This window comes from Penicillium mononematosum (assembly GCF_028829835.1).
Source record: "Penicillium mononematosum strain IBT 11891 chromosome Unknown utg000003l:1.0-8172316.0:1.0-8177699.0, whole genome shotgun sequence".
NCBI classification, from domain to species: Eukaryota; Fungi; Ascomycota; class Eurotiomycetes; order Eurotiales; family Aspergillaceae; genus Penicillium; species Penicillium mononematosum.
In genome coordinates, this window is record NW_026643273.1 from 3185525 (window position 1) to 3199025 (window position 13501).

Below are 13501 nucleotides of genomic sequence, written 5' to 3' on the forward strand. Positions count from 1 at the left end.
ATCCAAGACTCGAGAGGCCGTCGATAGAAGCCCGCTTTACGCCTTTTTCGGTTTCTGCGAGGTCTGCCCCCTCCGTATATACTTCTCCAAGTTCCTCGCATCGCTATCTGCTGGGTTAACTTGCCCGTGAATAGGGTCGACAATAGGAAGAGGTCCCCTTGCATATTTTGGATGATTCAAGTAGTGGGGGCCAGAGGTGGGAACTCCACCATTTTTCGTATTTGTTGGGAGCTCCTCAGACGATTGGTGATTAGGACTAAGACAGACTCCGCACCCGCCGCATATTATAAAAAAGTTGCTATCGAACGAGGAAAGGAAACGTTCCGGAAGATGTCGTTCAATGAGACTCAGCTTCAACGTCGTTAGGTCGGCTTTAACATCCCGACACATAGTCTTCCGCAGTTGGTACCATACTTTCCTTTTCAGCCAATCTAGCGATGGGATATCAAAGAAAGAAAGCTCCAAATCCGTATGCAACTCGGGAGCATTATCAAAACGAGAAGGGAAGGATTCATTGAACTCGGAAAGGCGATGGTGGAGATCCATACGCTTGTCGTCAACGTTGCTGAACTCTAGATTTTCAAGCAAGAGATACTCCTCAATCAAACATTGAAGATACCCCATAGCATCCTCCATGGAATTTTGGTTTAGTTCACTCAGGTTCTGTAGTAGCTGGAGGCGTCTTTCCGGACTGCGAGACTTTTGAAAGAGGCTCTGAAAGGCAGATTGTTGCATGACATAATCTCCGAGATCTTGAGCAGCTGAGGAGACGATTTCAAGACTGCTTCCGGTGACACTGGTAGATTCTTTGGCTTGTCGCTGTTGATTTTGGGTTGACGCGTTTTCCGTTTTTCTCAGTCCTAAAGATCGTGTCCTGTTCACCGGGTCTGTGGTGGACTCCAGTAAGCATATCCTAGAGCTCAGTCCTGACTGGACTGCAGAGAGAAAGGATTGGTTGCTTATCCATCGCCCTTGTCCTGTCTCAAGGAGCAACCAATTCAAATATGATCGACTGTTGATCAGATGTGGGTGCGTCAAAACAATGGACGTCGCAACTGAATGTGCCTTCCTGGAAAATTGGCGTTGGACGGATAGAACAGCCTTGGGGCCGGACTCGATATTCAGAAAGTCGGCAAGAAGAGATGCATTGGCAAGTTCTGTTAAAAGAAGTTGCTCATCATCTTTTGACGCACCCTCGTATCTAAGAAACACGTCTGGTGCCTTTGATATATCATCGCTCGGCTCGACAAGGTCCCCAAAGCCTGCACTGGCCGTATACTGGCCATCGCTATCTCCAAGTAACTGGACCATGATCCGTAATAAACGGTGTGATTCCCATAAAAAGCCCTCTTGAACTAAGAAGCGGTACCAGTTACCGATTCGAGGTAAATTTTGTTTCTGTGTGTTATTTCCTGGCAAAAGCGTGCGATAAACTGGGCCTTGATCCGCCAAAAGAAGTCGCGGTGCGGAGAAACTGCACTCCCTGCCATGTTGGCCAGGCAAGGAAAACGACCAATCCAAGAGAAAATTGAAAGAATCGTTGTACAGGTAGGTAGAATGGGTGGCCGCATATGCGACAATGCGTAAACAAGCTTCCACCAGCTGGATCTGAGAAAGAGTGAGTCATGCTCAACCGTGAGATTTAATTACCTACCTGGACACCATTGGACAATTTGGACCACAACGGATTTTCTTTAATCTCACTCGGCTCGCTCGCGTATATTTCGATTGTCTCCATAGTCATCTCTAATGCCGGTATTAATGCTCCCCTTGTGTGGATCTCCGTCAGAGACTTGAGAAGTCTTAGCAGCCGAATCTCATGTTCAGAATATTGCATGAATGAGTCATCTAGTTGATCCGAAATAAATATTTCGAGACGTCCGAAGCTCCCCTGCTCTAGGAGAAGGTCTGCATATTCGGCTGCCACTGGGAAGAAATCAACATGAGCTGCAAGCCGTTTGTCAAAGAGTTTGACAGCTTCTTTGAAGTGACCTAATCTGTTCAGTTGAGACAAGCGCTCTATATCCGGACTGACATCCAAGGCTGCTTCCAGTTCAAGATGTATAGTAATATCTTTAGCGCCAGGTCGGAGTTGGCAATCAGGCGACTGTGATCTCGGCTTCTCTTTTGACAGTGTCCTTGCTCTTTCTGCTGGAGGGAAAGCGCCAAAGGTTGGGCCGAAGGAGTTGCTGTTGCCGGACATCCGTGCAGTCCGCGCCTGCGGAGGCCACCGCCTCCTTTTCTCATCTTCCTCAGGGAGGTGGGGGTATTGGCCCGGATAGTCCTCAAAGTCTCGCCACCGAGAAGGGCCCCGGCGGGGACGAGTCTCATAGCACTCGCGTTCGGACATACGCCGGATACGCTGGCGTACCGCGTTTAAGCCGCTCGATGGGGGGCAATAAGTTCGAGAGGCTGAATCGGACGGCTTCAATTTATCCGGAGGTGGCAGATGTGTCCGGTCATCGTCATATACCCCCGACGAAGTCTCCTCGTCCGAAAGAGAAATAGACGGGATTCCGCGCCTGTGCCCCCAGCAAGGAAGATAATCAGCGATCCGCGGCCCGTGGTCTGCAGTCTACAGTCTTCGTGTTTTGCGAAAAGGGGGCAACAGATGGGTAGAAGAGGAGGAGGAAGCAGGGAGGGAGGGGAGAGGAGGGAGTGGGAGAGGGCAAAGGAGATGAAGGAAGAGGGGATGGGATAAACCTACACCATAGAGATAATGCAGAAAAGCCTTGTAGAGCCGGAAAGAAAATCGAAAACCGGTGTAGAGTGATACTCTCGGGTGTAAGAAGCGAGGAGGTATGGGAGAACGAGGAAGGGCGAAATTGGTAGTTTTGATATGTTATTGATGGAGATTCTGAGATGACAATTTGGACAAGAAGTGAACAAGTCGAAGTCGAGATTCAAACTAGTCTTAAGGCGAAGAATTGCAAAATAGAAATAAAATAGGGGAAAGAAATAAGAATTAGCCAGGGCTTTTAAGGCGGGTACCTAACCAAATGTATGTTGGGCTTTGGGCATTGATGTTTTTCTAAAGATAAGCAGGCAAGAGTACTGTGCCTAAATTCGTGTAGATTGTACATACCGAGGTACGCACATACACGTATGTATGTATGTGTGTGTATAAAAGGTCTGCTCCGGTTGACTCACTCGATAGACCTACTCTGCTACCGAAATACCTATAATTCATCGACCCCAGCAGCCGACAGGATCAAACACCTCCGAACTTCAATTGTGTGGATCATAATGATTATCCATATAGGCCTATCCTTGTCTTACCTCCCAAGACTCTTGCCGTTCATAAAGAAAGGTCGAATCTCCACATCTCTCTCGCCATTGAATAATCCCGCGAGACCTACCTACAAGCCAAAAGTACTGGACATAACGTGACAGTTCAGCTGGCATCCGCAGATATGAGGGGGCATACCAATACTTATGCAGACTCGACACCAATAAGGAACACCGACGAAGCCCCACATCCAGACTGTATTATACGAAACGAACTAATGCGGCTCGGGTTAAAAGAAAAATAAAGGTGAAAGGTGTAAGTGATTCCGTGCCAAACCCCGCTCCTGATCCGTTCAGCTTGGGACAACCATCCTCCTAGGACAATGCGTTTGAACCGTTCACGTCGCTCCCCGAAGCCATTTAGATATGTGGATGTCTGCGAAATACAGTCTAGTGCAAGCCTTTGCGATCTTAAGGTCGGAAAAGTACGGGTCGACTGTTGCTTCCTCATGTCCAAGATGCGCTGGGGGCAGCTCGACGGCAAAGACTCTGGCATGATGTACCTGGACCTGACATTTCACCAACCTGCTGACTGCAAACTGGCGCAAGCGACCATCACCATGAATTTTCACGAGATCCAAGGTTCTCGTGCAGGTAGTCATTCCAAGGATAACTCCGATCTCGAAGTCACCGAGTTCTTCGGCCCCAGGACACTGAGTGGTGAGAAGAGACAGAAACAAGTATCCACGACCCTTGAGACCAACCCCAGAGTCGGAAATGCCGGCGGCCACTTTGAAGGAATTGGCTACTCGAGAACATCAGAAGCCAGCTACTCCTCCAGGTGGAAATTCACTGGGTCGCGGTTTACCATCGAATCTTCTACCAACGATGATACTCGAAGCAGCCGGTACCGACAACTCGTTTGGCACTTGGAAGAAAATGAGTTGGAGCACCAGGCGGTTCACAATTCCACTGTGCATTCTGCGCTTGCATTCCACCATTGCTCGAGGGATTTTTACCTTGACCTTCATATCGAGGTCAAAATGCAGCGGTGGCATCACCGACTCCAGCAACATTTCGTCTGTCCACCGCGAGACCGGAAGGCATGCACAAGAGCCAGAATCGAACCTAGTGGCAATGCAGCACCGGATACACTCTTTGAACAACTGGCCAGAGATCTAGACCACTCCATGACAGAGGCGAATTTACATCCCGTGGTTGGTGAGTTCGCCCGAACACGCCCCGAAGAGGATTTGGCCACTGACGCCTAATAAAGAGATATCGGACCCGCGACCGACGTTTATAAGTAGTTCTTTCAGAGATAAGGAGAGGGACACAGGTGCTGACCTCAGAAGTCTCCCCAACGAGTCTCTTATAGCGCTGGTACGGCAGGTGACCGGCCAGGAATTGCCAAGTGCCTTTCCAGAAGCCGAGCCCAGCTTGGTGACGTCGATTCGAACAGGTAGCTCCAGCTCTACGCTTGTAGAATCGGGTACCTTAAAAGAGCATGACGAAGGAACTGAGCCTGATGCTGCGGTTGACAAGGTTGCCAGTCCCTTGCCGTCTGTTTCTCCAAACCAAGTGAACAGTACCCATACGCTCCACGAAGCTATATTGCATATAATTTTCTATGTTTTATATCAAGCAGCACGGTTTGCGGCTGTATTGGTAGCATCGCTAATTTCGGGCTTGAATGGGCTTCATTCGGCTCTTGCCCAGGCGGGAAAGTGACGGTAAATCGTTATCATTATACTATGAGTTTTGCAACGGATCTGTATGGCCACTCTGTTCGATTCTTAGATCTTCGCGTATCAGACGAGCTCTGAACTCTCCCAAAGTTTTCGGGTTCCTTTTCCCTCATATTTGACCCTTCCATCGCCCGGGTGTCTGTAGAAAAACAAGTCAAGAACAAAACAAGTCAACCCTCCAAATCCACCAAATACCGGACCCCAGAGTCGATCAACCACCAAGCAGCAGTCTCATGCATCCACCTCAAAACAGGCCTCTCCAACGGCATCTTCCTACCCTCATCCGCCCTCTTCCACATAACAGTCTCACTACAAAACACAACCTTCCCTTCTTGACTACATTCCTCAAAACTAATCGCCAACCTCCCTTGCACAAAATCCACCGTCTCCATCTTAATCTCAAATTCAACCCGATCCCTCCTCCGCACCACAACCCGATAAACCCCACAAACCAAATCCCCGACCTCAAAATCCAGCGCGGCAAGATACCCCGCCTTGAAACTCTGCTTCTGCTCTGGCGTCTTGCTCGCCATGGCAAGCACAAGCGCTTGCGGGAAGCGCGAGAAAGCGGTCATGTTGCGGCGCACGAGTTTTGTAAAGAGCAGTTCTGTCGTCTCATTGCTGGGGAGACAGACCCGCGACACAGACTTTGACGCGTGGTCGTAGAGCGTGAAGTACTCATCGCTAAAAACAGATTCCGGAATTGATTCTATGTTTGTTGGTTTTGTGGCTGTGGAGAGGGGTCCCAATGTGGGACTTGTGTGCTACGCGCTTTGATAGGCGTTCGTGGAAGATGTAAAAGTAGATTGCCGAGGAGCTGGTTATTATTGCTGTTGCCGTGAAGATAAGGCGTATCATTTTGTTGGTTGCAGCCCTGAGATGTCTTCAATGGTGATATTGGGGGTTTCATGTTGAGAAAAGTCGATGTCAAGTGATCGCATCATCGGATACGAGGTCGGCTTGGCGCGTCATATGTCCTACGTCTTATCGTATTTGCCAGTTCAAGTAATTCTCGTATAAATTCAGTATATTAAATCGTCAATCAAATCGACCTTCACAAATAAAATGTCAACATTTGAAAAGCGCAACACCAACCCCATGACGTCAAACAAAGTGGTATCAATTCTGAAAACTCGAAAACTCTCAATTCCTCGCCCCATTCTGCAAGACATTTACACGGCCACTATTATGCCATTTCGCAAGCTTAGCACCACACTTTCCACAAGAATGCTCAGCATCCTTAAGCGAGGCCATCAAGTAAGGGATACAGCCTAGGCAGCAACAGAAGCAAAGAACAGCAGCCCAGCCACTATGAAAAAGTCAACCACCAATCTAATAATTCACAACGGAATCCAACTTACTGCGTGGTTCCACCGCTTACAGACTGAACACTAGTCATCTCCCGCTGTCCACAAACAGGACAGTCAACCGGACACGGCGCAGACTGGACACAGTGCAGCGGAATGGCCGCGGCATACCCACTGGGATGGGCGGAAGGCGTGTAGAACTGCTGCGGCTGGCCCGGCCCCTGGAGCTGTGCTTGGGCCTGTGCTTGGGCGTGCGCGTACTCCGGCAGGGGCTGGCCTGCGTATGCCTTCTCGGGCGGAGCAGTCATTGATGTCGATGCGTCGTATGCTGGTGCTTGGCCGATAGAGTCGGGTTGGTGGGGGTATTGTTTTTCGGAGGGGTTGGTTGTTGGTGTTGGCTGCATGGTGTCTAGGAGGGACTGGCCAGTTGGGTTTGGGCTCACGGGGCCTTGGGTTTGATGGTCTGGGGTGACGACTTCTGGGGCTTCGCTGTATGTGGGGGTTATTGCTGGGGCTGTTAGTTATTGGGTATTATATGGGGATGCGAGGAAGTAATGTACTTGGTGTTTGCTCGGGGTGTTTGGGTTGTTCTGGCATTCTTTTGGGTCTGGGAATTAGGGAGAGGAGATTTCAACTTGGTTTAATGGGGGCAGGAAGGGTTTTAAGTCGAATCTGACAGAGTTTGCAGATGGTAATAATTAAATGATATAAATAGAGCGGTCAATAAGATCGTCAAGGGCTAAAATGTCCGTTGTCGTTCGTATTATAGTGGATACCTGGGGATTTCACGGGTGCACTGCCTTCAACGGGTTGGGGAAGACAAGTCTGAGCCCACGGCTAGGTACTTATCAGTAAGGGTTTCAAGTCACTATTTAGCCAGAGGACCAAGCGAAAGCCGTCAGATTGGTTGATCCAGCTCTTTACTCGTATCCCATACGAGATTTGGGAAAACGGGAATTGTCTACAGAGGCATATGGAGTAATGTAAAAGGCTATTGACAGGAATGCGGCTTATTTTGCGACCAATCTCCACTTGTATCAGGTCCACATGAAGGGTGGATACTATCTTCTATGTTGTACTTCGTATAACAGACTCGAGGTGTAGAATTCCTATATTAAACAGCAAATCTGTATATCACAATATGAGCTTATTAGGATTGGTATATTGTAGTTGATTCTACTTGTTACTATTATATTTCTTATCTTTTATTCTTCTATATCCCAAGAAGAAATCAAAATCAAAATCCGCCCCATTTGGACCCCTGGCGATTTTAAGATTATTACATCCGACACGAGAGACGATCTCGAACGCCAACCCAATCACACGGCGACTTGCGACTCCGCAGCAGATCAATTCCCACCCGGGCGCCCATCTGTGAGCCTCTGAAGGCTGAGTGGGAGGCTGAGGCGTAAATGTTCCTTAACCATGCCGATACTCGTGGGGCTGCGGGATATTTGGCCCCCAAGCACTATTCAGAACACGCTGTACATTATTACATTAATTGCGTCATTGCGTATATATGATACCCTAGAAATAATAGCATCATGCCATCTTTTAATATAAAGTGAGATAAAATTGAGTACATATGTATCTAATGAGTCTATGTATAATTGTTAGCTTCTGGGTGGAAATCGAAATAGTATCAATTGATATCCCTCTATCTTAAGTCACAAAGTTGCATGTGGAGTAAGATATATATGCATATATAAGATAGAACAAGATATTAGATATACAATTACTATCCCAATAACATTTCCTGCTAAAGACCAAGACCCCAATCGAAAAAAGAAACAAATCGCTTCACGCTAGATGCCAGATGCTATACACACACATACTCCATAATCCCAAGCCATCAGAAATACTGATACCGAACCGGCCCTGCCCCAGGATGATATCCATACTGCGCAAAAACCCCCAAAATCTCGCTCCTCTGCATCTTCGCCGCATAAGCCAAAACCGTCTCCATCCGACCAATCCCCCCCCTTAACAAACGGATCCGCCCCACGTTCCATCAAAAGCCTAACCATCTCCAAAACACCCGTCTGAACAGCCTTATACAACGGCGTCTGCCAAGGATACCGCATAAGATCAACAGCCGCACCACGATCAAGCAACAGCCTCGCAACCTTCATATTCCCATTCAACGCCGCCAACGCCAACGCCGTATCCCCCGTACGATTAACAGCATCAACGTCCGCCCCGCAGTCCAGCAACATCTCCACAATCCGGTCCTGTCCGTACGCGGCCGCCTGCGAGAGCGCCGTCTTGCCCGACCCCTTGCCCGCGTCGATATTCGCGCCTGAGGCAAGTAGCATCCGCACGATGCGATCGAAGCCGTACGCTGCGGCGATGCCGAGAGCTGACTCGCTTTCCATTGTTCGTGCTTCCATGTCCGCGCCGTATTCTAGTAGGAGGCGGGTTGTGGCTTCGTGGCCGAAGGAGACGGCGGCCATTAGGGCTGTTGTGCCGTCGGGTTTTTGGGCGTTGGCGTCGGCGCCTTTGGAGAGGAGGGTTTGGACGGTTTGGTGTTGGTTGGCTTTTATGGCGGCTATGAAGGGGGTTTTTGGGCTTGTTATTTCCCATAGAATGCGGCTTATTCGGTGGGGCTTTTTGGACTTTGTTGAGACTTTGAAGGTGTGGAGGTCTAGTGAGGGTTTTCGTGGCTTGTGCTCGGTAGGTACTGTCACTGGTATTGGGAGGTTCGCGTCGTTTTCTCGTGGTTTTTCCTCTGTGAGAACTGGAATGGGGAAGTCTTCGACTGGTAGCGCTTGTTTCTGTGTATCTGTGCAATCTTGCATGTCCAATATCACTGGTATTGGGAGGTTCTCTTCTTGTACTGTTTCTTTTTCTGGATATGGTTGCTCTTGGCTCGAATATGAGCTATGCCTATCTGAAAATGAGAAGCCTTTCGGTGGGAGCGGGAGAAATGGAAGCCCAGTTGGTTCATCTGCTAGCCAGTCCTTGTCGTCCAGGCTTCTTTCCAGGGCTGGTGCTGGTGCCGTAGATTCAGCGATTTCCTCCACTGGAGCCGTGTTTTCTTTGCTACCAGATAGTAGGCCATCTGTCTCTGCTATCTTTCGAAGGGTCGATATAACGAAGTCACGGTTCAGAGTCAATAAATCAGAAGCAATACCGGTAGTCACCAACTCGCCCTGCAGCCGAGCCCAGACTCCATCTTCCTCAAGCCTCGAAGAATCCTTCAAAATATCGGAAACAACCAAAGCCTCCTTCTTGTTGGCATGTATTTCATCGATAAAACACCTCAGCGCGCGCTCAATAATCTTCTGAGATGACCTGTATCAATGTTAAAACCCACACCAACCCATATAAAGAACCTCGCGAACAGACATCATCATATTCAAATTTACCTCGGTAAGTCCAAAGATAACTGAGGAGAGACGCGCCCGAATGTCAGAAACCAGACTCTGAACCCCGAGCGCATCTGGATGCAGCAGCAGCTTCTGCAGTTCAAGTAGGACGACATGGCAGCTGTGCAATCTTTTTTTCAAAACTGCAATATGGACGCATCCTACACCTAGAGAGGGAAGTGTATGTCTCGGACGCGCTTAGCACGGCCAGAAGCAGGCCAAGCTCGTTTTGGGCCTGGTTCGTTAGGGCCATTGACCCCCGCGTCGACTCATACAGGGAGTCGGCTAGCAGTCGGATTGCAGTGGTTTGGTGGCATGGCTGACTACCTGCCCCTGCTTGTAGAGACATGATGTTGGACTTAGGGATACGCAATGGGACTTGACCTGGGATGAGTGCGACATCCAGGTGACTGGGGGCTCATCTGGAGGGGCCCGTGCAGCATCGGGCGGTTTTGGCCCCATCTGGGCCATTTTTGGTGATTATGTCATGGGAGATGTGATATGTATTAAAGGAAATAAAAGGTAAAGGGAGTAAATTAGACTCGATTTAAGTGAAGTATTACATAGGGGAGACAATGGGAATGGCTCGAATCCGATTTGAAATCAGTTCCATGTGCGTAGCCTGGAATGGACATGGGACTACAGCCTCCGTATATATTCACAACACGAGGATCCCATGAGTTAGTCTATCTACTCCGTATAGTACTCGGTTTCCATTCGAGTTTGAGGATTCGAAACACGCGTATTACCTACTTAATTATGTCTGGAGGTCTACAATGGAAGATAAGTCAAACAAGTATACTTGGTTTATTCAATAACAGCAAAAGCAACAAAAGTAACTAAAAGAAGCTCATGGACGAGAAAGGTGACCATATTCCATATCCAAGGGCAGCGGCCGGCTAGAGAGCAAGATATTACTCGGACGAATATCATCCAAATCCGAAGCTACACAAAAGTCAACGCTTGCCTTGGGTTCTACCGACAGCTCATCGGCTTCAAGGTCATCAATGGCCTGGGTCAAAGGCGCCATAATGCGGTCGCGGCAAAGATGCTCGAACTGGCCGAAAAAGTGGTCTACAGGCCTATTGCAGACAGTGCGAGAATTCGGACATGTCTGTGCCATCTTCTCGCCTAGGACAAAGATGGCCTCCAGCAGCCTCACCAGTCTGTGGAGGTTTGGAATGATCTCGGCGCGGCGACCGTCTCCGAGACTCAGCATTCGAAGCTCCTCGTATAGGCTGGCCTTGAAGCTGTCGCATGCAGTGAGGAATCGCTTCTCATAGTTCATCCTGTCGACCGCTTCGTCGCTCGGGTATCTATTCGAAACCATATTGGCTGTCTGTGGTGAGAATAGGCTGAGGATTTGATTGGCAGAGTGAATGGGTGTAGGTCTGCTTACCTGGAGTCTTTGATGACTGTAGATGATGGAATGGATGGTTTGAAGAGACGGGAATTTCCATCTATTTATGCTTTTTCAGTTGCTGTTGACTAGTTTATTAGACAAAGACCTAGTCAATTGTAATCAACAAAGGAACAAAAGACATGTCTTTCATGAACCTTTTGTCGAGTCCATGGACAAGGAGACAAAGGCGAGCGCTTTGTCTTCACACACGGATACAATCAGGACCGTGGTGGTTGACAAAGAATGAACAAACAGCTCGACTGCTAAATCAGTATTTTGAAGCCACTCCGTCTAGCAGTGAATAGGGATAATGAAGCTAAGGGAGAAATACTGCAAGAGACAGTAAGACAGGGGAGAGAGAGCAGAGAGAAGCCTCTTCAAACAATCACTAATAGTATGCTCTGTAAGTTTTCATGACTGTCTCTCTGACTCAACAACCCATAAACTAATCTTATTCCTAACTATCAGGCTACCTAGTGGTACGTCGAAACCATGCTTCACTAAGTAATTCTTTTGCTGTCGGACGATCACCAGGGTCGATCTTCATCATGCTCCTTAACAACATTACAAACTCCTCCTTGTCATTTCCCGTGAGACTCTCAATCCAGTTCTCCAGAAAGGCTTTTGGTCGAGGGATAGGATCGCAGATGTTTCCTTGGTCATCGAAGTATTCAGCTACGATCTTTGGGTCCCCTAGCGCTAGTAAACGAGGAGGAAACGGTCCAAAGAGAGCCACTATTTCTTCGAGATGATGCTTGGTCCGGAAGACGCCTCCGGTTTGCTTTGCTCGACCATCGAACATTCGCACCGCATCTAGAACCTCTAGTAAGACAGCACCTAGATTCCAGATATCGACTGGTGGTCCCCACGGGGCTCCAATGATGACTTCCGGTGCTCGAAGCAGCACAGGCTGTATAACTTCTGTAAGGTGGTTATCAATCCAGCTAGCAGAGCCCCAATCGCAAAGAGTAACATCAAGGGTCATCAGATCCGTGGATTCTCGGATATAGAAGTCCTTTAAAGGTTGAGACACAATTGTCGAAGGTTCAGAAGTAGGGTCGTAGGCCATAGGGTCTGGAGTTGTATCCTTTAGGTAATCCTCAATGATTGAAAGGTCCGGAATTTGCACCATAATATTCCGGGGTTGGATATCTACGAGTTCCATTTCTCAGCTCTCAATATCACTTGCAGTTTTAGATTAGCGTACCTGTATGTATGACTCCTGATCGGTGTGCGTAATCTAAGGCAAGAAGAAGTTGCTGGCCAAAGAGTTGCATGATCGAATTTGGGACCTGATCTTTGGCAAACAACGTGCCAAAAGTCCTTAGGTTCTCTCCCATAGGCTCCAACACAAGACATAGATGTTGGCCATTTGGACCAAGATGTTTAAATGAATCGACAAGCGTGGGGATGTGTCGGTATCCATCATGTTTCGGATCTGAATCGCCTAACCGCTCGAGAACTTCCAGTTCGAATATATCTTGAGACCCATCATAACATTCTGCGCCGAGAACCTTCAAAGCCTTGTAGCTGCCAGTCCTAAATGATCCTGATAATCAGAGAACGCCCCATCAAAATAACGGTGACAGTCGTCTCGCCTTTGATCCTTTACTAGCCATACTGTCGAGTACCGACCGTAACCAAGTTTTCTGAGGACCTCATAGCGACAATGAAAGACATCGCCGAGATGAACAGGGTGGAATCCACCGGGCTGGTAAAGGTCATGGGCTTCTTCGGTGCGGTAACCAGCCATCACTAAGTACACGGGAAGACGGGGCTGAGCGTGGATATAAGGATTTACGTTGGGGTGCGCAGTCACGGGACCCTATTTGTCCTAGGACGGCGCAGTTAGATCCCTTGCATTTGCTCTCTGTTCCCCGAGTTAAGTCGATAGCCTAGCAGCGGATATCGCCACTTGACCATAAGAAAGTCTGCCTAGAGGATCATATCCAGGGTTGTATATTCTGGTCTAACATAACCCACTGCCATATTATTGAAATCTTGTTCCGGTCTTATCGACTGGACGTTTGCTAGGGCGGTACAAGTATGAGGCATTTGGTCCCTCACTGTTGACAGCAGAAATAAATGATGTATACGAGGGCAAGCCCGGCTGACCCCGATGCGGCATGATCCTGGTAGAGGCTATACATACTAAGAGCAAGCATCTAGGTCGCTTTGTCGATGGCCCTGGTTTAGTTCGCCGCTTCTCTTTTGGTCTGGGGATGGGCATGGACATGTCTTGGGACGAAGCAGTTGCTTTATTCCGAGGTATCATTGAAGGGAGCGGTTTCTAATTTGACTGGCATGTCTGGCATCAAAATCGGCTATGTCAAGTGGGCCAGTGATGCTAGGTTGCAAGCTCTCCTGCTCGCGTTGGGAGAAACCTACACTCTCTCTAAGGAACGGAGGGAGTAAGCAGCAGGTAATTAGGGTATCTGTAAATGGCTA

General features: G+C 48.5%; 6 protein-coding genes across 6 annotated transcripts; 1 reads left to right on the top strand and 5 right to left on the bottom strand.

Moving 5' to 3' along the window:
- Window positions 1–36: 36 nt before the first annotated feature.
- Window positions 37–2350, bottom strand: N7519_006185 (uncharacterized protein; the record flags this gene model as incomplete). The annotated part of the gene is made up of 2 exons (XM_057292961.1): window positions 37–1608; window positions 1655–2350. The coding sequence occupies 2 exons, from the start codon at window positions 2348–2350 to the stop codon at window positions 37–39; spliced, it is 2268 nt and encodes a 755-aa protein (XP_057147772.1).
- Window positions 2351–3746: 1396 nt separating this feature from the next.
- N7519_006186 (uncharacterized protein) lies at window positions 3747–4499 on the top strand (the record flags this gene model as incomplete). Its single annotated transcript, XM_057292962.1, has 1 exon — window positions 3747–4499. The coding sequence occupies one exon, from the start codon at window positions 3747–3749 to the stop codon at window positions 4497–4499; it is 753 nt and encodes a 250-aa protein (XP_057147773.1).
- Window positions 4500–5146: 647 nt separating this feature from the next.
- N7519_006187 (uncharacterized protein) lies at window positions 5147–6687 on the bottom strand (the record flags this gene model as incomplete). The annotated part of the gene is made up of 2 exons (XM_057292963.1): window positions 5147–5660; window positions 6455–6687. The coding sequence occupies 2 exons, from the start codon at window positions 6685–6687 to the stop codon at window positions 5147–5149; spliced, it is 747 nt and encodes a 248-aa protein (XP_057147774.1).
- Window positions 6688–8088: 1401 nt separating this feature from the next.
- Window positions 8089–10000, bottom strand: N7519_006188 (ankyrin repeat domain-containing protein; the record flags this gene model as incomplete). Its single annotated transcript, XM_057292964.1, has 3 exons — window positions 8089–9577; window positions 9632–9772; window positions 9819–10000. The coding sequence occupies 3 exons, from the start codon at window positions 9998–10000 to the stop codon at window positions 8089–8091; spliced, it is 1812 nt and encodes a 603-aa protein (XP_057147775.1).
- A 501-nt stretch (window positions 10001–10501) lies between these two features.
- Window positions 10502–10981, bottom strand: N7519_006189 (uncharacterized protein; the record flags this gene model as incomplete). Its single annotated transcript, XM_057292965.1, has 1 exon — window positions 10502–10981. The coding sequence occupies one exon, from the start codon at window positions 10979–10981 to the stop codon at window positions 10502–10504; it is 480 nt and encodes a 159-aa protein (XP_057147776.1).
- Window positions 10982–11522: 541 nt separating this feature from the next.
- On the bottom strand, window positions 11523–12330 carry N7519_006190 (uncharacterized protein; the record flags this gene model as incomplete). The annotated part of the gene is made up of 2 exons (XM_057292966.1): window positions 11523–12205; window positions 12261–12330. The coding sequence occupies 2 exons, from the start codon at window positions 12328–12330 to the stop codon at window positions 11523–11525; spliced, it is 753 nt and encodes a 250-aa protein (XP_057147777.1).
- Between the last annotated feature and the right edge of the window lie 1171 nt (window positions 12331–13501).